This window comes from Wolffia australiana, chromosome 5 (genome assembly GCF_029677425.1).
Source record: "Wolffia australiana isolate 7733 chromosome 5, ASM2967742v1".
Lineage (NCBI taxonomy): Eukaryota > Viridiplantae > Streptophyta > Magnoliopsida > Alismatales > Araceae > Wolffia > Wolffia australiana.
Window position 1 is genome coordinate 2113877 of NC_135839.1, and position 21401 is coordinate 2135277.

General features: G+C 39.4%; 2 protein-coding genes across 3 annotated transcripts; both read right to left on the reverse strand.

Annotated features, from left to right (window-relative positions):
• Positions 1 to 579: 579 nt before the first annotated feature.
• LOC144703037 (zinc transporter) lies at positions 580 to 9993 on the reverse strand. 2 transcript variants are annotated; one of them, XM_078575111.1, is made up of 10 exons: positions 9853 to 9993; positions 6879 to 7071; positions 6682 to 6767; positions 5635 to 5719; positions 5383 to 5461; positions 5083 to 5210; positions 4821 to 4907; positions 2470 to 2579; positions 1650 to 1780; positions 580 to 822 (listed from the first exon to the last, which is right to left on the reverse strand). In XM_078575111.1, exons 1-10 carry the CDS (start codon positions 9909 to 9911, stop codon positions 713 to 715), a joined length of 1068 nt encoding a protein of 355 aa, XP_078431237.1. In that variant the 5' UTR covers positions 9912 to 9993; the 3' UTR covers positions 580 to 712. The 2 variants fall into 2 exon arrangements, with proteins under 2 accessions (XP_078431237.1, XP_078431239.1); XM_078575113.1 differs by lacking the exon at positions 4821 to 4907.
• A 3199-nt stretch (positions 9994 to 13192) lies between these two features.
• Positions 13193 to 18387, reverse strand: LOC144703038 (transcription factor BEE 1-like). Its single transcript, XM_078575114.1, has 5 exons — positions 16355 to 18387; positions 16047 to 16181; positions 15070 to 15135; positions 13593 to 13661; positions 13193 to 13505 (listed from the first exon to the last, which is right to left on the reverse strand). Exons 1-5 carry the CDS (start codon positions 16538 to 16540, stop codon positions 13293 to 13295), a joined length of 669 nt encoding a protein of 222 aa, XP_078431240.1. The 5' UTR covers positions 16541 to 18387; the 3' UTR covers positions 13193 to 13292.
• Positions 18388 to 21401: the final 3014 nt, after the last annotated feature.

A 21401-nucleotide genomic window follows, 5' to 3' on the forward strand; every position in this document is an offset into this window, starting at 1 on the left:
TTTCATGCAATGGGATGGAATTCAGCCACCATTATGATGATTTGTCTTTCACTGAAATCACTGTTGTATATATTATTTTGTGACTCATTACTATAAAGTCCAGTCATTGTTGCAAAATTATTCATATAACATATTTACAAACTTTTTTTGTGAAAATTAAATATTTTAAAATTCATTATGTCACTTTTTCTCCATCCATGAAGTTTGAAGTCACAACCATGTAACATTTGTTAGTTTGGTTATAACTATATCATCAATATTTTTAATTAAAATATAATAATTTACTTAAATTCATGTGATTGGACATGTATATATAAAATAACATTGAATGAAAAAAAAATCTAACTCTGAATGTGTCCAATATGAAACCCTTTAAACACTAATCTCACCCTTCAAAAAGTAGGTCTTTTTACAGACATTGCTTACTCTTATTTTCTCACCATTTTTTGCCATGGTTTGTAAATATCATTCATCAGATCATGGAAGTATCTCAGAGATTTCTGATGGTACAGAGTGTTAAATTATTTGCTTTTATAACATTTTTCATAATTAGATGAACAAATTAATAACAAACCTACATAAGATGAATCAATATTACTTTGATCAATCATATCAAAATAAAGAGTTTCAATCATGTAACCCAGATGCCAACTGCTTCAGAGCACACTGATAAAAAAGAAAACCAAAAAAAGAAGAGGTTATTCTGGTCATTTCATGTTGGAAGTGGTGATCCCTGCTGCTGATAATGCAAGGCCATCTCAGATAGGTCAATAGCAAGAGGTGATTTCCTTATTCTTTCCAAAGATGTTGCTTCAAAAATGCCTAAAATATTATTCAAAAATTTCAAACTACTTAGTGACAGCATTGGAAAAATTCAAGTAAAAAGCTGCAGGAATAATTGAGAATAAAAAGGGAAAAAGTAACAGTGGGATAGATGATAATAAACATCCATGGTTTCTGCCTCAGGCATCCAAAATAATTAACAAAAAAGCTACAAGAAAGTAACAGTTGCATAGATCATAATAAACAGCGATGATTTCCACATTAGGCATTCAAAAGAATTCACAAAAAGCTACAAGAAAAATTAAAAGTAAAAATGGACAGATTAACAGTTGCATATATCATAATAAACATCAATAATTTCCACATAAGGCATTCAAAAAAAATCACAAAAAAATCTTAAAAAATAATAAAAAGTAAAACGGGACACATTAACAGTTGCAAATATGATAATGAACAGCAATAATTTCCACATTAGGGATTCAAAAGAATGCACAAAACATTAGGCAAGAATTCATCGTGGATCAAAACACTATTCAAGATCTGATAAACAGAAATTATTAATTTATTTTTTGAAGAAAGATAGGAGAGATAAAAAATAACAATGGTTTTAGGCATTCAAAAGAACTCACAAAAAAGCTACAATAATAATTGGAAATAAAGAGGGAAAATTAACGTTTGTGATGATTTCCACATTTGTGATAGGAATTGCATAAATCATAATAAACAACAATGATTTCCACATTAGGCATCTAAACGAATTCATAAAAAAGCTAAAAGAATAATTGGGCACAAAAAAGGGAAAAAATTCAGTTGCATAGATAATGATAAGCAGCAATGATTCAACATTAGATGCTGGAATAACATACCAAGAGCAAGGACGATGGAGCAGATGAGAAAACCAACAAGAGAAAAATCCATTTTGTAGGTGACCTCCATAAGAATAACGCATCCTCCAGCTCCAATCAAATGCCTCGGAGAGGAGAAAACAAGATGTAATCTGCAGATAAATGCAATAAACAGAAGTATTGGATTTCAATTTAATTCGCTTCCAAACCATATTGCTCAAAAAGGAAACATGAATGACAAAAAAATTGTCAAAATAGAGATGGGGCTGCATTTTTCTATTGTCGTTAAAGTTTTGAAGAAAAGTCAGCGTAAATGGCATTAAATGCTAGAAAAATAAAAAAGAAAGCAATCGGACTAGAAGTTGGTGATGTTTTCAAGTAGCTGTAGAGACTCTGACCAGATCGTGATTCTCAATCATCTTAATCAGATTTTGACAACTTTAGGCTTCTACTACGGTTCATGATTCTCTTCATCCTCTATTCGTCGTTGATGATAGTGCAATGAAAAGTTTGTCATCGTCCATGAGCCGATGATAATGTTTTGTCATTGTCATTGTCAGCCAGTTTCCAAGATTCGTCATTATCATGCTACTGTCGAACATAATTTTGTTTATCCATTTGTCCAAACCATCCATGGATGACGACTATAATGGAAAATTTTAGGGATGATGATGGAGATGACAATGAAAATGATGACGACAAATTCATCACATTCCCTACTTTATCTATTTATCCAAACACTGAAAAATGATCACCATTTTACCAAGAAACACTAAGACCATGGGAGAAAACAGGATAAGCCGACAGAAACAATGGATTGTAAGATATTCAAGCGGCATACCTCTCCTCTGCAAGATTATCAACATAGAAGATGAGAACAATTCCAAAAATAACGGTGCTGAGGTATGCCCAAGTGGGAAACGCAGCACTTGTAATGCTATCATAAGAACCCTGGAGTTGATTTAACCAAAGACAAAGTATTAGGAGAGAGCAATTTATAAGACAAGTGACGGTGAAAAATGTAAATGTTGAGCATTATTTGGCCCTCTCTATGTTTGGCCCTCTCTATATTTGGCCCCTTCTATCTTTGGCCCATTAGGGCCCCCTATATAAACCCTTGTAATCACTATTCTCAGATTAAGAGAATCATTTTCTTGTTTACATGGTATCAGAGCCCTAACCCTAACCCTAATCTGGGTTCTTGGGACTCTCCTCCTCCTGCGCTCAGATCGCAGGCAGCTCTCCGGCCAGCCTGATCTCGCGCACCGCCGTTGCCCTCTGCGCTCAGCCGTCGCCCTCGCACAGCCGCAGCTGCCGCACACCGCGCTCCGCATTCTTCGGCCGCGCGCAGAGCTTTTACGGCCGCGCACAGCCGCGACAGCCCCGCACGCAGCCGCGCACAGCCGCGCGCAGCCGCACACGGCCGCGCACAACCGCAACAGCCGCGCACGACCGCGCTCCGCCACGCACGGCCGCCCACCGCCGCGCACGGTTGTCTTTGCTTGTCTTTGGCTGTCCTTAGCCTCCTGCACGCTTGTCCGGCCTGCCGTCCGTGAGCTTTGCTTCGACTGTGGGCGTTGCTTTGACTGGGCCTTCATCTGCCGTTTGTGCTGTCCAAGCCATCTCAGCACCTCTCCTTTGGCCAAATCTCAGCAATGACGAATCCTATTGCTGCTGCTGAGTCACCTGAAGCTCCGACCTCCTCGGTTACGCCAAACTCGACGCCGGCTTCGACGCCACATGCACCTGCGGCGCCTATTGAGTCGGGAAACTGGTCTTCCTCCCCAGGACCTTTCTCTTTGCCTCGGATGCCGCCAGATGGCATGTTCACTGGCTTTAATCTGTTGCAATGGCGCCAGTACGTCCAAATTACCCTAAAGGCGCCTCATGCGCCACCTTCTGAAGACGGACCTCCTCGGACCGATCCGGTACTACGATTGGCTGGATGTCGAGGATTGTTCATCGCTGGCTCTTGGACAGCATTTCACCCAGCGTTATGGGTGAATTTCTGTCCCTGGAGTCGGCTAAGGCAGTCTGGGAAGCGGCGCTGAGAGTCACCCAAGAAGCATAATATCGCCACTTTGTATGAGTTGGTGCATCGGGCCTCCAATCTGCGGCAAGGGGACCGGACCATTATGGAGTACAGTACGGAGCTCATCTCCTTGTGGAATGAGATCGACCACTACATGCCACCGGATCCTCACTCGGTGGATCGCAAGTACACTCTTCAACTTCGGGTGTTCCAGTTCCTCATGGGACTGAACCCGGAGTATGAGTCGCTACGGGCTCAGCTAATCCATCGGGAGAAGGAGCTTACCTTCAAGGATGCTCTTCGCAGTGCCAGAATTGAAGAATCTCGCTTCCAGCAGGTGCAGACCCCGGTCACGGCACTTGTAGCTCAGTCCTCTCCGCGCGCCCATCGACGGCATACACCACCCGGTTCTTTGCCGCGTGATCCGACTACTCGGTCTGAGGAGTCTCCAAAGGGTGATCCCTCTCTCTTTTGCAATTATTGCAAGAAGCGGGGCCACTCCAAGGAGACGTGCTACAAGCTTCAACGGAAGCGCGTGCAACAGAGCAACATCGGGCTATTGCACCTTCTTGGGCGGCAACTTGATTACGTGGAGGAGTAAGAAGCAGAAGGTGGTCTCCCGCTCGAGTGCTGAAGCGGAGTTCCGTGCTCTGGCGCATGGTCTTTGCGAAGCACTTTGGATTACCGAGCTCCTCCGGGAACTACGGTGTCCAGTTAGCTCTCCTGTCCAGCTGTTCTGCGACAACAAATCGGCGATTAGCATTGCTCATGATCCCGTTCAGCATGACCGTACAAAGCACATCGAGATTGATCGTCATTTCATCAAAGAGAAGCTTGAATCGGGAAATTTTTGCACGCCATATGTTCCGTCCGCTGAACAGCTAGCAGATATCTTCACCAAAGGGCTTCATGCTCCTCGGTTTGAAGAGCTCTGTTCCAAGCTGGGTGTGGAAAACATCCACGCTCCAGCTTGAGGGGGAGTGTTGAGCATTATTTGGCCCTCTCTATGTTTGGCCCTCTCTATATTTGGCCCCTTCTATCTTTGGCCCATTAGGGCCCCCTATATAAACCCTTGTAATCACTATTCTCAGATTAAGAGAATCATTTTCTTGTTTACAGTAAATGATATATCTCACATCAGAATACTAATGGGACTATACCGAGATTGAATCCCATACGGCGAAGGGGAATAGAAAGCAAGCAGCAGAAACCATGGTTATCGCATGCAACCGCCTCTTCAGTTGATTCTGAAATTAAAATTTTGAGTCATTAATTATCCCGGAATGTTAGTTCTTGATCTCTTAGGGAAAAACGGATTTTATTTTATTTTTATCAAATATCACAAAAAATTCGAAATTCGGATGTCTAAACTTCTGAAATATCCTGAGAATTTATCTGCGGATGTTTCTGTAGAGGCATTGCCTTTAGTGATAAGCGCCGCGCGATCACTCTTCGTAAAGCAGACAAGATTCCAGCGGCTAACGGAAATATCATCTCACGGACTCCAAATGTCTCTGTGGTCTGAACTAAAGGCGTGGGACCAATTGTATCTGAAATCGGTCAAGTTGATCAAGCAGAATAAACTTAAAAAATTATCCCATAAAATGAAAAATAACAAGATCAGGTTTAGAGTTTAGGGTTTTCAGGTCTAGGGAGTAGGAATATTTTTCAATAAATTATATGAAAATTCTAATAAGAAGCAGATTAAGTTTTGAAGGATACAAAAGGGTGAGTATGTCCTTGTAGCCCATCCCTGCGATAGGAAATAGAATGATGCCAGCATCGCCAATAGTCCAGCGACCTGATAAATTCAAATTCAAATTGGAAACTTCACGGAAAGAATGATGTTGATGATTATAAGCATTTACCTGGTTTACTTCGAAATATTTTTTTTGACGAAATTCGAAATAATATGTAGGTGTATTGTGCGGATTATGATCAAACAATAGGCTCAAGTAAATTTCAGATATTCACCTTTCTCCATAATTGGCTTCTCCAACCATACATTACTGCAGAGAGGACTCCAAGCGAAGCACCGGAATATTCGGCTAGAACAGCTCTGAGGATGCAAGAGAAGCTTTGTCAATTGTTAAACCTTGTCTTAGGAAAAAAAACCACTAGCAACTGGCCGTTGACTAAAACTTAAAAACTATAAAATTAGTGGAGGAAATTATTGGTCTTCTTAATTTAAAACATGCCACGTATAGGATCCTCAATCCCTATCAGGGTAGTTTATTTAAGGGTAGTCTCCATTCAAATAGAAGTAGCCCTCCCCTGAGGAGGTCAGTCAAGAACTTGCTGAATTAGTGGGGAGATCCTTCTCAAGGAGATTCAAGTGCTGATCCAGGCATGTAATGTTTCTTACTTCTATATTTCTCTCTCTCTCACACACACACTCTCTTTCTATCCTTCCAACATCATTCCCTCATGGAGACCTACCAGAGGTCTCTATCACAATGCTATGTGTTGAAGTTAACTAAAATTACCTCGAGAGCTAGGTGTACTGAATCCTCTTGCGTGTGACGTGAATATGCTGCATGATAACTTTATTTCCTTACATTACTGTTAGAGTTGAGAAGTTTTGATATTGCCTAAAGCAAAAAAGGTTTCCATTCCTATGACGAACTGAGCCCATAAATGTAACTGACATGAAAGATTCAAGATAAATAAAATAATGAACAGAAGATCAAACTATATTCGCAAGAACTATGTCATAACGAGTCCACATTACACAAAAACTTAAAGTCAATGAAGACGCAAGTTATACAGAATTAAGATATGCAAAGCAAGATGATTGATTTATTCATCTCAAATTTGACTAAATATATTATAAATGAGTAAAACCAGCCAAATCTGCATAATATGGACAGAACCTAGAACCACATAATAGAAATGACGCCATGACAAAGGAGTATTATTTGGGTGAGATAGATGGCTCCGAGCAAGAAATACAAAGAAAAAATGTTAAAAAGCTGTAGAGAGATGAAGCTTAAAAAGGTTCCACACTTAACCAGAACTCACATCAAAGGCCCACATGTTTGGAGCCCTTTAGCCCACAAGATGTAGTAAAATGCAACTATCCCGCCATTGATAATAGAAGGCATAACCTGAAAAACTAGACATCATCACAATAACTGGAAATTTGTATATTAAATATAATAATGCAAGGGTGAAAGCATAAATAACGATGCAAATTCGGAGTAAGGAGGTGCATTAACCTGTGAATTAGACATGGACTTTCCTCTCCAAGGCTTCTGCAGAGCTAAAAATATTATGGATGCTGGAACGAGCGAACAATAGAGGAAAAGGACCGCCGAGACCTTCGAACTTGAAAGATAATGGTACAGCGAGTAAATTGACCATATTCTCAAAAATATGCCTAGGAGGTGAATTATCTGCAAGGGCCTCTGGCTGTAATGAAATTAAAGAGAGAAAATTCAGAACTGAAGTAATCAAAATATATTTACTATTATTTTCAGAGGGAACATAAGGGGAAAGCTGGTGGGATAATATAATAGAAGAAACCGTAGAAATTTTCTACAGCAGGGCGATTGTTAAATTAATCCATAACCATGCTTCAATCATGATCCGATTGAAGAAATTTAAAGTTTGAATAGTTATTAAGGAAAGAAAGTGGAAAAAGCTTTCTAGAAAGAGTGATTGAAGCGATCCAATTTTTTTTATCCCACAGGATCTCATCATTACTCCAAGTCAAATCCAAGATTGTAAATAAGGTACAAGAAGGATTGCCACTTGATTTGGTCGTCAAAATACTGTACTTTACACCACATTAGGTCCAAACATCTGCTCACCCTGAGAGTTGAAATACATTGTATGTGATATTCAAATGACCAAACTGTTAACTAGATAGCAAGATTGACCGGGAATTTGATATTTTCCATCAGAACAGTCTGCAACACTAGGGTGTTACGAAGAAATGCTTGAGTTTAGAGTTATTTTAAAATGAAGATCAATAGGATGGAGGTAGGGAAGAAGCTCTCAAAGTGGTTTTCTCAGCCAACCCTCTATCATCTTTCATTCTCTGTGACGAGGGAACTTGATTATGAAGAAAAACAGTAGTTATCTGATGTAGACTCAAGCTACATTATCTCGAAGGTGGCTCAAGGCGCTAGACAGTCCCCACTGGAGTCTGAGATGAAGACCTTCTGTAAGAACCAGCTAGATTTTCTTGGACGTAGGCAAGAGTTAGGGTCAAGAACCCTTAACCTGCCTCTGCCAGTATGATAGAAACCTTGTTTTAGTTCCAAACTAAGAAGGGATACCCTTTTTTAAACAAACAAACACAAAGGGAGAAAAGACTAATGCACCTAAATGACAGAAATACCCCACAGAGGTGTTGGGGTTTGTATCATAGAACCAATGTAGACAATACAGGAAGCACCATTGTTATTTTCGTTTGCAATCTTAGTAAGAGTCAGCCCAAAACTCCAGGATGGATAACAGATAAATATAGAAGACTAAAATTTTCATTCTTTTTTTTGCCTTTTTTGGTATTTTTATATTATATTCATTACGGATGAATCATCACCTCTTAATACAAAACAGGGTAGAAATTTTCTAAAGGAGAAACAAATGTTTAATTTTTATTCAAATATGAATTTGAAAGGAGATTCCTTTAACATCAAATATTTAGGAGGTATGATCAGAAAAAACTGGAAGTGTTTCTGTAATTCTGATTCATTAATATGCAAGAAAAATAATTGCTATGATTTCCATCTCATCGGTATGGAAGAGGGCCATTCTCATCCAACTTTTCGGGCAAGAAGAGCGATTTCCACTTTTTCAGAGTAGGATAGATTTCAAGATTTCAGAATCTCGAATTATTTTTATGTAAAAGATGAATTCATCCCTATTCTCATATCAGAATTTCAAAAGTCGGAGCATATATACCACAAGTAATGGAGAAATACTGCAGAAAAAATGTGTCAAGGGAATAAAATAAGAAACATATTCAGATTTGCAACGGTCCAGCCACCCTTATTTTGAGAGTCAGAGCTCTAGAAGTCATGGTGAAGAATGCAATCTACTCGTTCATTCCATGATTTACCATTTTACAGTAACTGAAACCAAAGAAATTGCCAACTGTAAAGTATTCTTCCTATCTTTCTCTTTCTCTCTCTTTATCCCTCTCTACACTTTCAAGATCATCCCTGAGGCGACCTACCTAAGGTCTCTATCTCAACCTCCCTTGGCAATTAAATAATCTACGACCAACTTGTACTCTACAAAAAACGTGAATCCATCTCTCAGAATAAACCCGGCTGGAGAAGAAGACCTGCCATTCATAATAACAGAACCTCATCCGTTCAATACACAAAACAAGAAACAAGACGGCACCCGAGGATAAGATTATATAGATAAAAGCGGATACATAAGACCTAAAGAACACAGTACTCTTCGAGAAAATGATACAAATAAAACCAAATACAGAATTTCATCGGGCATTCTCCCAAGTGGAAGGGATTCTCATCCCAATGGAACATTGGGAAGTTCAATCATATCATAAATTTATTCTAGTCCTTTTATATTTATATTTATACAAAGGTTCACCGATTCATCGGGTGTTCACCCTTTTATATTTCAAAAAAATTTATATGCTAGGCCATATTCCAACACTCAGAGATAATAGATTTAAACATGATTGGTAATTTGAGCATAGATCGAACAGAATTTGGATATCATCTCAAACCCTTTAATATCAATGTCTAGAGAGTTTATAAGCCGTCCACGGCACTATTCTACCAATTAAAACGCCTTTAATATCAATGTCGAGAGTCCCTGGCCAATGATTAAGATTATGCAAATGTTAATATCTCCATTTCAAAAATATCGCAAATCCGCAGCACACAAGTTTACCTAAGAACACAAAACACAGCAAACACGATCCGAAGACGCTTACAACGTTTCAATTGAAGTGAAAAAAAAAATCACACCAAGCTTACAGCGCGTGACGGAAAACATGAATAAACATGGAAATAAAATTTTCTGTTGACCTCGTTTCCAGAAATAAGATGAAAATAGACAAGAAATTCACGTACATTATTCTCATAAGGAAATTTGAAGCCCCGGACCGAAATCATTCAAGAAAAATCACACCGAGAGGACTAAGTAGACCAAAACCTTTCAAATAAAAGAGGAAATCGATCCGGCGAGGATTGGGAGGGATGAAACCTGATCGAGGAGGACGAATCAGACGCCCGCCGTTCCGAATTGGAACTCGAGGCCATCATTTTGATACAAGTAATCGTCTCTCTTCTCTTCTTTCTTCTTCCTCTGCTCTACTGCTCTTCTTCAACTTCTACAAGCCTGCCAACGAAGACGAAGAAGAAGAAAAATAAAATAAATAAACAATTAACAATGCTAAAAATCAAAATTTGACATGAATAAAATTAGGTAAATTTTTAATTTTTAAAAAATTTAAAATAAAATTTAAAATTAATAATATTAGAAAATTTGATGAATAAAATTATAAAAATTAAAAACTTGAAACGAATAAAACTTGAGAATTAAATGGATAAATTTTGGAAAATTTTGGAAAATTTTGGAAAAACATTACACATAAAAATCTTCAATAAATAAAACTTGAGAATTAAATAGATACATTTTGGAAAAATGGAAAAATCAAATATGTAAAAAACATCAAATGAATAAAATTAAAAACATTAAAAAATGTAAAATAAAAAGTTAGCTGAATGAAACTTGACAAATTAAAAACGTTAAATATAAAAACTTTAAAAGAATGAAACTAGAATATTAAATGAATAAAATTTGGGAAAGTTGAAAAATTAAAAATGAGAAAAAAAATGAATGAATAAAGTAAAAAATTAAATTTCAAAAAGTTGAAAATTTAAATGAATAAAGTAGATTATTAAATGAATTAAATTTGGAAACCTTGAAAGATATAAAAAACAATTGATATAATCTTTTAAAATAAGAAAATCCAAACAATAAAAAAAATAAAAGAAAAAAATTTATAACAAAAAAGTTAAGAAGAAAGATTAAAAAAATAAAATAAAATAAAATTTGAAAATAAAAACTAATAAAATAGTAAAAAGTACTTTTAAAAGATTGAAGTAAAAATTGGTAAAAATATTTCCGAAAAATAAACTTTGAAAAAAAAGAAATAAACAATAAATAACAAATTAAAACCGTAAAAAGTGAAATGGGTCTAGTTAAATATCATCTAATTTGCCCTTTTTTGAATATCAAAATAGATTTCTCAGAAACCATTCTCAGAAAGCATTCCACAAAATCCATTCCAAGGCTTTGACTCGCGATAACGGTCGAAGGACATGACCTTTAGAACGTCATAAATAGAGAGATAAAGGTAGAGAGAGATGGACATGATGAGATAGAAAAGAGGAGAGAGACATGAACAGAGCTCATGTTGACATCTAGTGATGTCAGAGCAAAAGTAGTTTGAAAAATAGGCGCAAAGGGCCATACATAATTATAGAGAGAGAAACAGAGGAGATAGACATGCAAATGAATCTACCGTTTGGCGCATTGGGAGTGTAAACTTATAGTACTTGGGACTGATGGAAAAAGATAAAGAGGACTGAGAAATGAAGAAAAAACTGAAGATTGATGAGAGAGAGATATGTGTATGAAATGGAGACTTGTAGAAGAACTTGTGACCTATGGAAGGAGATAAAGAGGAGAGAGAAATGAAGAACGGTGAGAGACATGCATTTGAAAGCAAGACGTATAGAAGGACTTGGGACAGATGAAAGGAGATAAAGAGGAGAGAGAAATGAAGAATGGTGAGAGAGACATGCATATGAAAGAAAGCAAGACTTATCGCTTTCCATCTGTCCTCTTTATCTCCATCATATCTCTCTCCTCTTTATCTCCTTCCATCTGTCCCAATACTTATTTAAGGACTTGGGACAGATGGAAGGAGATAAAGAGGAGAGAGAAATGAAGGAATACTTAAGAAGGATGAGAGATATATACAGATGAAATTGAGACTTATACTTGTGACAGGGGGGAAGTAGATAATGAGGAGAGAAATGAAGGAAAAACTGAAGACTGATGAGAGAGACATGTACATGAAAAGCAAACTGAGAGAAGTACTTGGGACAGATGGAAGGAGATAAAGAGGAAAGAGAAATGAAGGAAAAACGGAAGATTGATGAGAGAGACATATACATGAAAAGCAAACTGAGAGAAGTACTTGGGACAGATGGAAGGAGATAAAGAGGAGAGAGAAATGAAGGAAAAACGGAAGATTGATGAGAGAGACATGTACATGAAAAGGAAACTTAGAGAAGTACTTGTGACACATGGAAGGAGATAAAGAGGAGGGAGAAATGAAGGAAAAATAGAAGATAGATGAGAGAGACATGTATAGGAAAGGGAGACTTAGAGAAGTACATGTGACACTTGGAAGGAGATAAAGAGGAGAGAGAAATGAATGAAAAACTGTAGATTGATGAGAGAGACATGTAAATGAATCAACTGCTAGGTGCATATGAAAGTGAGACTTATAGAAGTACTTGGGACAGATGAATCAGAAATGAATAAAGAGGAGAGAGAAATAAAGGGGATAAAGAGGAAAGAGAAATGAAGCAGAAACTGAAGACTGATGAGAGAGACATGTAGATTAATGAACCGTTGGGACAGATGGAAGAAGATAAAGAGGAGAGAGAAATGATGGAGAAACTGAAGATTGGTGTCTTGGTGAGGAGATCAAGAGAGAGAGATGGGAGATGCAGAAGACACGTTCCTCTTGCTGGATGAAGACCCAGCATATGTCAAATCATTCATTATCCACATGAGAAAAGAGAGATAAAGTGGAGAGAGGAGGGAAAGAAGAGAGAGAAAATCATCAGTCAACGACATTATGACTATGGATGGGACGATTTACCCCTTCACCTCAGAATTCATTCAAAGGGTTACTGGTAAAATTTTAATTTTTTACTCCTAGATTAGAAGTCATGTTATGTTTTAATATTAGAAGTTATGTTGTGATATTATATTAGGCTTGGAGTTTCTTCTTGTAGTTGAATATATAGAATGATATCATACTCCAAATGTCCACTTCATTGAAAGGAAAAAAGGATACATTTGTAATTTTAAGGTATTGGGCGTGTCACCAATTTGGTTAGTATAATGTTGCAATAAACAGTTGATTTATTGTATCATGTAGAAGTATATTTCTCCATAATAAGATGACGTTCAATGTCTGCCGACACATTATGATCTAATTATCTTTTAAAACTATGCATGTCAATTACGATGAATTAAATAACTTCCCAAGAAACATGTTCAACTATGATTAACTCACCAAATGAAATTTTACTCTCCTAGAACCAAAAAGAAAACATTTTATGTAGATACCAGTTCTACATCTAAATAAATTCGTATTTTATCCTAGAATAAATTAAAAGTTGTATTTATTGAGATTATCATAAAACGACTGAAAAGAGGAGAACACAACTTTGGACTAAAGTTGTATTTGAGGTGAGTTTCTTCCCAAAAGTTGAAAATTTTTAAGAACCCACTTACAGAAACGACTCATAATTATCTGTGTTTATATATCAAGCAAAAAAAGAACATTTTTGAGATGTTATGATGCAAAATATATTAGAATTTGAGAAGTTAATGAATCACTCGCTGTACCATTGTGGCAGCTGATGAACGTTAATGGAGAGGGGGGAGTTCTCGTTGACGATGATCTCTGAGTGGGGGGCTGGGGGCAAGGGCAGATCCCAGCCGTCCAATCTAGAAGAAGGGCAGCGGAGGGCTGCCATCGACGGCCATTGTGCCGCCACGTCTCCCTCGGCCACCGCACTGGCTGCAGAGAGTTTCATGGAGAGGAACTGCAGGAAATAGAGAGAGAAAGGGGATGAGAGAGAAAGAGGGGATGAGAAAGAAAGACAAGGGTGGGGATGACTGAGGAGTGTCACCTCGATTTGGTTTTGTAGAGACTGAACGTAGTTGATTATCTCGTCCAGAAGAACTGCCGTTCCCATCGCCTGTAAATTTATTACGAGAGAAAGAGTGTTGGGTTAGAAGAAAACCCATCTCTCTCTCTAGCACACAATCTCTCTCCCTTTCTCTCTCTGTTTCTCTTTCTCTCTCTTAGTCGCGCTCACTGTATCTCCTTTTCCTCTCTCTGTGTCTCCCTGCCTCTCTCTTTCTCTCTCTCTCTCTCTGACTCTCTTTTTCTCTCACTCTCTCTCTTTCTCTCTATCACTATTTCTTTCTCTCGTTGTCTCTCTTTTTTATCTCTTTAACTTTTTTTCTCCCTCTCTTTCTCTTTTCATCCCTCTCTCTCTCTCTTTCTCTATCTGGCTCTCTCTGGCTTTTTTCCTCCAACTCTCTCTCTCTCTTTCTCTCATTCTGTCTCTCTGTATCTCTCCCTTCCTGTCTCTGTCTCTCCCTCTCGCTCAATCTCCCTATCTCTTTCTCCCTCTCTCTCCCTTTCTCTCTCTCCATTTCTCTCTCTGTCCCTCCTCTCTCTCTCTCTCTCTTTCTCTCTCTGGCTCTCTCTGGCTTTTTTCCTCCAACTCTCTCTCTCTCTCTTTCTCTCATTCTGTCTCTCTATATCTCTCCCTTCCTGTCTCTGTCTCTCCCTCTCGCTCAATCTCCCTATCTCTTTCTCCCTCTCTCTCCCTTTCTCTCTCTCCATTTCTCTCTCTGTCCCTCCTCTCTCTCTCATCCCTCCCCTCCTCTCTCTCTCTACCTCTCTCTCATATCTCTCCCTCTTTCCCTCTCCTTCTCTCTACCTCTCTTCCTCTCCTTATCTCTCTCTACCTCTCTCTCCCTCTCCTTATCTCTCTCTACCTCTTTATCTCTCTCTCTACCTCTCTCTCTCTTCCTCTCCTCATCTCTCTCTACCTCTCTCTCCCTCTCCTTATCTCTCTCTACCTCTCTCTCTCCCTCTCTCTACGTCACTCTCTCTCCATATCTCCCTCTACCTCTCCTTATCTTTCTCCCTCTCTCTACCCATCTCTCTCCCTCTCCTTATCTCTCTCTTCTCTATCTCGCCCTCTGAATTTATTACTATTTCTCTCAGTCGGTGCCCTTGTGTTCTCTTTTCTTACTCTTAATCTTATCCCTACCTTAATTTACATCTCTATCCTTTTGTTTTTTCCTCTCGCTACCTATACAAGTATCTCTTTGTTTTTCTCTCTCTGTCTTTCTCCCACTCACTCTCTCTCCTCTTCTCACCATATGTTGCTCTTTCTCTCATTCTCCTCTTCACTGTTTCCCTAAATAGTTCATCACTGTTTCCCTCTAACTTCCTCTATAACACGCATCTTTCTCTCTCCTCATCCACTCTCTCTCTCTTTTCAGTCTCTCCCTCTTCCATGATCGATCGTACATAGCAATGACAATCAGAGTGGAAGATTAAAGACAGATTAGATAGGGTTTATCTACCTTGTAACAGCCAGGGACAAGGTCTTGCAAGCATCTCATCTTCTCATTTATCTTCTCTCTTCTCATCTAATGCATACAAAGCACAGTATCATCAAAATTTTCTTTCAATGTACGGTTAGTAGTCTTCAACTAATCTAGATTCTAACCTTTAGGAATCATTAAATTTCATTGAAATATTAAAGCAAGTTTAGTGAGTTCCCACTTGGAGAAACAATAAGTAAAAGAAAGCAAATATATCAAAGTGTGTTCTTTCATTAATGTTGCTTCAAATATCCCACTTGAATAAGATCTATAAAGTATGTGTCAACGCATGTGGGTTAATTTTCAATGCCCACACATGCTAAGTTTTGTATGCGCTATATAAGTTACTATCACCATCTTATTCATATGAATGAATGCATGCTAATTAGGTTTACCATACTATATAAAATATTTAGTCAACCACACACTCGGAATATTTATTTTTGCTATACAACAATCAAATATTAATGTTTTTACATCACACCGACAGGAGATTCTAAGCTACTCTAAAATGCAGCCCTAAATTAAGAAACAACTGAAATTAATTCAAAATGTATTTTGGGTAGTTGATTGGCCAATACAAAACAAAATATTTATAAGCGTCTGTGATAATTTAGAAGTCTTTTTTGCTGAATTTCTCACATCTCCTAGAATTTAACCTTTTAAATAGTCTGGTATAAACTCAGCATTGAAAGAATAAGAACATCATCACAAGTAAGATATATGGGTTTCTTGTGATTGATCCTCCTTACCAGAGTCCCATGGAGCTTTTATCTAAAACAAAGTCATCAAAAAAGAAAATATAAAAAATTTTGAGTCCTCCACAAACCCTGCAATCTCTAGAATTCTAGAATTTTGAGAAAAGTTTATATCAGTCAAATAAACGATATACCATTGTTTCAACTTGGGCCACATTGTATTTATTACTTTCATACCAGGACAGTGAAGAAGCATACCCTTTCAGCTAGACTGTGGCTGTCAGTGGCTTGACCTCTCTTTGCTCTGACATGAACAACCTCTTTGGATTTCATCTCCACCACCTCAGCCTCATCCTCCTCTCTCTTCCCCCTCCTCACTCCTTTCCTTGAGCTCTGAGAGTTTCCCAAACCAACACCCAAAACATGAAATTCTTTCAATATTCAGTGACAAACTAGAATTCGTTGAATTGGTGAATTCCCATGATTCTATTTTCTGAATAATTTAATTGAATTAAATAAAAAAAACACTACAAGAAGAAGAAGAATGATAGAGAAGAAAGACCCACATCTTTTTTCCTTGTTTTTGCGGAGATAGTTGTGTTTGAGGCCACCATCTTCCTCCTCTCTGCTGGTTTAGGGCATTGTAGACGTGTCATAATCGGTAGATCGCTTGAGAGGGGAGCTGGTAAATTGCCGTCCGAGCAGACAAAGAACCCCATTTCGCTGAAGTCTTCAGAGAATTCTCCGGCCATTCGCTGCTAGAATAGGAAGCTATAGAGAGATAGAGAGAGAGAGAGATATAGGGGTAGAGAGAGAGAGAGAGAGCTGGGAAAGAAACCCAGTTACTCTTATCTTCTGTATATCCTTTGTAGGGAAGCTATGTCACACAGAGAGATGAGCGACGTAGGAAGGAGAGAGAGAAAGAGAGAGAGAGAGAGAGAGAGAGAAGAGAGAAAAAGAGAGCTGGGAAAGAAACCCAGGAATGCCTATCTTATTTCTATCCTTCGTAGAGGGGCTATGTCACACAGAGAGATGAGCGGAAGAGGGAGGAAGAGAGAGAGAGAGAGACAGCTGGGAAAGAAACCCAGTAACGATTAAATTCTGTGTACCCTTTGCTAGGGAGAAGTAGAGAGAGAAAGACACAGAGAGAGAGAGAGAGAGAGACCAAGGAAGCAAACCCAACTCCAGTTATCTTCCTTACACCGTTCTTAGCGAGCTGCGACACAGAGAGATGAAAGGTAGAAGAAGAGGAAGAGAGAGTGAGAGTTAGAGAGAGAGAGACTTAGGAAGCTAACCCAACTCCAGTTATCTTCTATATAGCGTTTGTTAGGGAGCTATGACAAGAAGAAAAGAGCTATAGAAGGAGAGGAGAGAGAGGGAGAGAGAGAGACACCTAGGAAGCTAACCCAACTCCAGTCATTTTCTTTATATCCTTCGCTTGGGAACTATGGTACAAACGGAAACGAACGAGGAGATAGATAGAGTTAGAGAGAGAGAGGAAGCTAACCCAAGTCAGGTTATCTTCTTTGTGCTCTTTGTTGGGGAACTATGACACAAAGAGAAATGTGGGGTAGAGAGAGAAAGAGAGAGAGAGACATAGGAAGCTAACCCAACTCAAGTTATCTTCTATATAGCGTTTGTTAGGGATCTATGACACAGAGAGAGATGAGGGGTAGAGAGAGAGAGAAGAAGAAGAGAGAGATGTTGAAGATCAAGGTTGTAGGCCCATGTCCTGCCCCCTACTGTCGTTGATTAACGGAGTATAACTCCTTGATCTTCAACAAGAGAGAGAGAGAGAGAGAGCAAGAGGGAGAGGGGGAAAGGGGTAGGAAGAGATAGGGAGAGAGGGAATGGAAGAGGGAGAGATAAGAGAGAGAGAGAAGGAAGAGGGACAGAGGGGAAAGAGAGAGAGAGAGAGAGGGAATGGAAGAGGGAGAGACAAGGAGAGAGAGACAGAGAGGGAATGGAAGAGGGAGAGACAAGGAGAGAGAGAGAGAGAGAGAGAGGGAAAGGAAGAGGGAGAGATAACGAGAGAGGGAGAGAGGGAAAGGAAGAGGGAGAGATAGGGAGATAGGGGAAAGAGAAAGAGAGAGGAAATGGAAGAGGGAGAGATAGCGAGAGAGAGAGAGAGGGAAAGGAAGAGGGAGAGATAAGGACAGAGAGAGAGGGAAAGGAAAAGGGAGAGATAAGGACAGAGAGAGAGGGAAAGGAAGAGGGAGATATAAGGACAGAGAGAGAGAAAGAAAGAGGCAGAGAAAAGAGGAGGGAGAGAGGGGGAAGGAAGAGGGAGAGATAAGGACAGAGAGAGAGGGGGAAAGGAAGAGGGAGAGATGAGAGAGAGAAAGAGAAAGAGAGAGAGAGGGGGAAAGGAAGAGAGTGAGATGAGAGAAAGAGAGAGAGAAAGACCGAAAGGGAGAGAGAGGGAGACAGAGAGAGATATAGATAGAGAGGGAGAAAGAGAGGATGAAGGAGAGAGATAAAGAGGGAGAAAGAGAGACGGAAGGAGAGAGAGAGAGATAACTAGGAAGCTAACCCAATTCCTCTTATTTTCTTTATACTTACCGTCAGTGGCCGACGGGGAGGAGTAAATATTATTGCAGGCATTGTCCTCTCGAGACCAATACCCACCACGTTTACAAAGAAGAGAAACAAAGAAATGAAAAATAGAACGAAATGGGTAGGACCTACACCTCGCCATGACAAAAGAGAATTATTTTTTAATAGATTAGGAAGAAGAGATTGGACTTGTCGCTGGTCTCAAAGTGATTACATTCATGTCTTCAAAGAGAAGAAGGTTGCAGATGGCAATAGAAGCAAAGGAGAAATAGATGTGACCTCTCTGGAAATTCATAAGAAAGTTTAGAAAAAATATCCACGTAAAGACGAATTGATACAAATCCATTAGTATAAAATTCTGCGACAGTTAAACCATGAACTTGGAACTCAGAGAAAAATACTTTTAAAAGACAGATGGATAGACAGATGGGTTTATATATAGATATATAATTCTGCGACAGTCAAACATGAACTAGGAATTCGGAAAAAAATATTTGTAAAGATAGATGGACAGATAGGTATATAGATATGTATAGATGGATTTATAGATGGACAGCCAGAAAGATGGCTGTTGGATAGAAAGTTGGCTAGCATAGTATCTTGGGTTGATCATGGAAGGGATACGTCTACAACGGAGGGCGAAATAAGGGGAATATTGGAGAGAGAGAGAGAGAGAGAGAAAGGGATAGAGATGGAAAAAAAGACAGAGAGAGAAAGGGAAAAGAGAGAGAGAGAGAGAGAAACAGTGAGAGAGAGAGAGAGAAAGAAAGGGATTAAAATAGAAAGAGAGACAGAGAGAGGGAGAGAAAAGGGAGAGAGAGGGAGAGAGAGAGAGAGAGAGAGAAACGGAGAGAGACAGATAGATAGAAATAAAGGGATTGCGATAGAAAAAGAGACAGAGAGAGAAAGATAAAAGGGAGAGAGAGAGAGAGAGAGAGAAACGGAGAAAGATAGATAGAAAGGGATTAAGATGGAAAGAGAGACAGAGAGAGAGAGAGATAAAAGGGAGAGAGAGAAACGGAGAGAGAGAGAGAGATAGAGAGAAAGAAAAGGAGAGAGTGAGAGAAAGAGAAAGAACGGGGGAGAGAGAGAGAAAGAACCGGAGTGGGAGATAAAGAGAAAAAGGGTGAGAAATATCTAGAAAGAGAGAAAGACAGAGAGAATGAGAGAGAGAGAGAGAAAGGGGGAGAGAGATACATATAGAGAGTGAAAGGGAGAGAAAAAGAGAGGCAAAGAGACAGACAGAGAAAGTGAGAGAGAGAAACGGAGAGAGAGAAACAGAGAGAGGGAGAGAGAGAAACGGATAAAGAGGGAGAGAGAGAGGAAGAGAGAGGGAGAGAGAGAGAAACGGATAGAGAGGGAGAGAGAGAGAAACGAAGAAAGAGGGAGAGAGAAAGACAGAGAGAGAGAAATGAAGAAAGAGGGAAATAGAAAGAGAGAGAGAGAGAGAGAGACGGAGGGCGAGAGAGAGGGAGAGAGAGAGAGAGAGAAATGAAGAAAGAGGGAGAGAGAAACGAAGAGAGAGGGAGAGAGAGAAACGGAGGGCGAGGGAGAGGGGGAGAGAGAGAGAAATGAAGAAAGAGGGAGAGAGAAACGAAGAGAGAGGGAGAGAGAGAAACGGAGGGCGAGGGAGAGGGGGAGAGAGAGAGAGAGGGAGAGAGAGGGAGAGAGAGAGGAAGAGAGAGGGAGAGAGAGAAAGGGAGGGCGAGGGAGAGGGGGAGAGAGAGAGAAATGAAGAAAGAGGGAGAGAGAAACGAAGAGAGAGGGAGAGAGAGTAACGGACGGAGAGGGAGAGGGAGAGGGAGAGGGAGAGAGAGAGAAATGAAGAAAGAGGGAGGGAGAAAGACAGAGGGAGAGAGAAAAACAAAGTGAGAGGGAGAGAGAGAAACGGAGAGACAGAGAGAGAAAGAGAGAGAGAGACTAAGTGAGATATAGAGAGAGAGAGAGAGAAAGTGAGAGAGAATGATGGGCTGATAAGGCAACAGTCTCATATTCTCCGCACCTGTGTGAGGTCAAAGACCCAGATGGGAAAACCTACGGACCGCTATTGACAATAGGCTTGGACTTCCCTGCTATTCACTCCTCTTGTCCTCTTCCACCACCCTCAAATGGGGCCAACTCGACAGCCCTTCTTCAATCAGCCGCAAAGGCACCAAGGCTACAAGCCTGCATTCCTACCACTAGCTTCCAACTAGCACCCACTAACATTCAAATAGACAACTATAGGAAGAAAATGACTCTAACTTTAACTTTCCTATTTCCCACGTCTTCTTCTCAGGCCTACCTCTCCATTCAGACATGTACGAGGACCAGCAGGCTTTTCTTTTCAAATCCCTACCCAGATCTTTACATGGTAACTGTTGATGGCAAAGCTTTCTCATCAATTCTAATTGTTCTCTCTTTGGCAATCATTTGTGTTAGGGGGTAGACCCAAATGGCTCAATTGCCCCCTAAATAGCTAACCTAGGAGATGGGCCTCTCTTTTAATTTTAAGCCACAGAAAAAAAAAAAAAAATTTAATCTGATGTTACAGTTTTGTTGGCGTTTAGTTGGCCAGTGTCCAGTAATGTCTCAGTATACTCAGCCATCCAAGAATTATGATCTTATTAATGTCCTTGGTGAACAAAAACCATGATGATGGTAATGGTAAAATCTTTCATCTTTGTGATGTTACAGCTTTGCTAACACCCACTAATTACATTTAGTCATCCAAGATTTTATGACCTTATTAATGTCCTTGGTGAAAAAAAACTATGATGATGGTGGTGGTAAAATCTTTCATTTTTTGATGTTACAGTTTAGTTGGCCAACACCCACTAATTACATTCAGCCGTCCAAGATTTATGAGCTTATTTATGTCCTTGGTAAACAAAACCATGATAATGGTGATGGTAAAATCTTCCATTTTCTGATGTTACAGTTTAGTTGGCCAACACCCACTAATATCTCAGGACATGCAGCCATCCAAGATTTATGATAAGTAAAAACCAATAATGATGGTGATGGTAAAATCTTTTTTTTGTATTTTCCACGTCACAGTTTAGCTGGCAGATATCC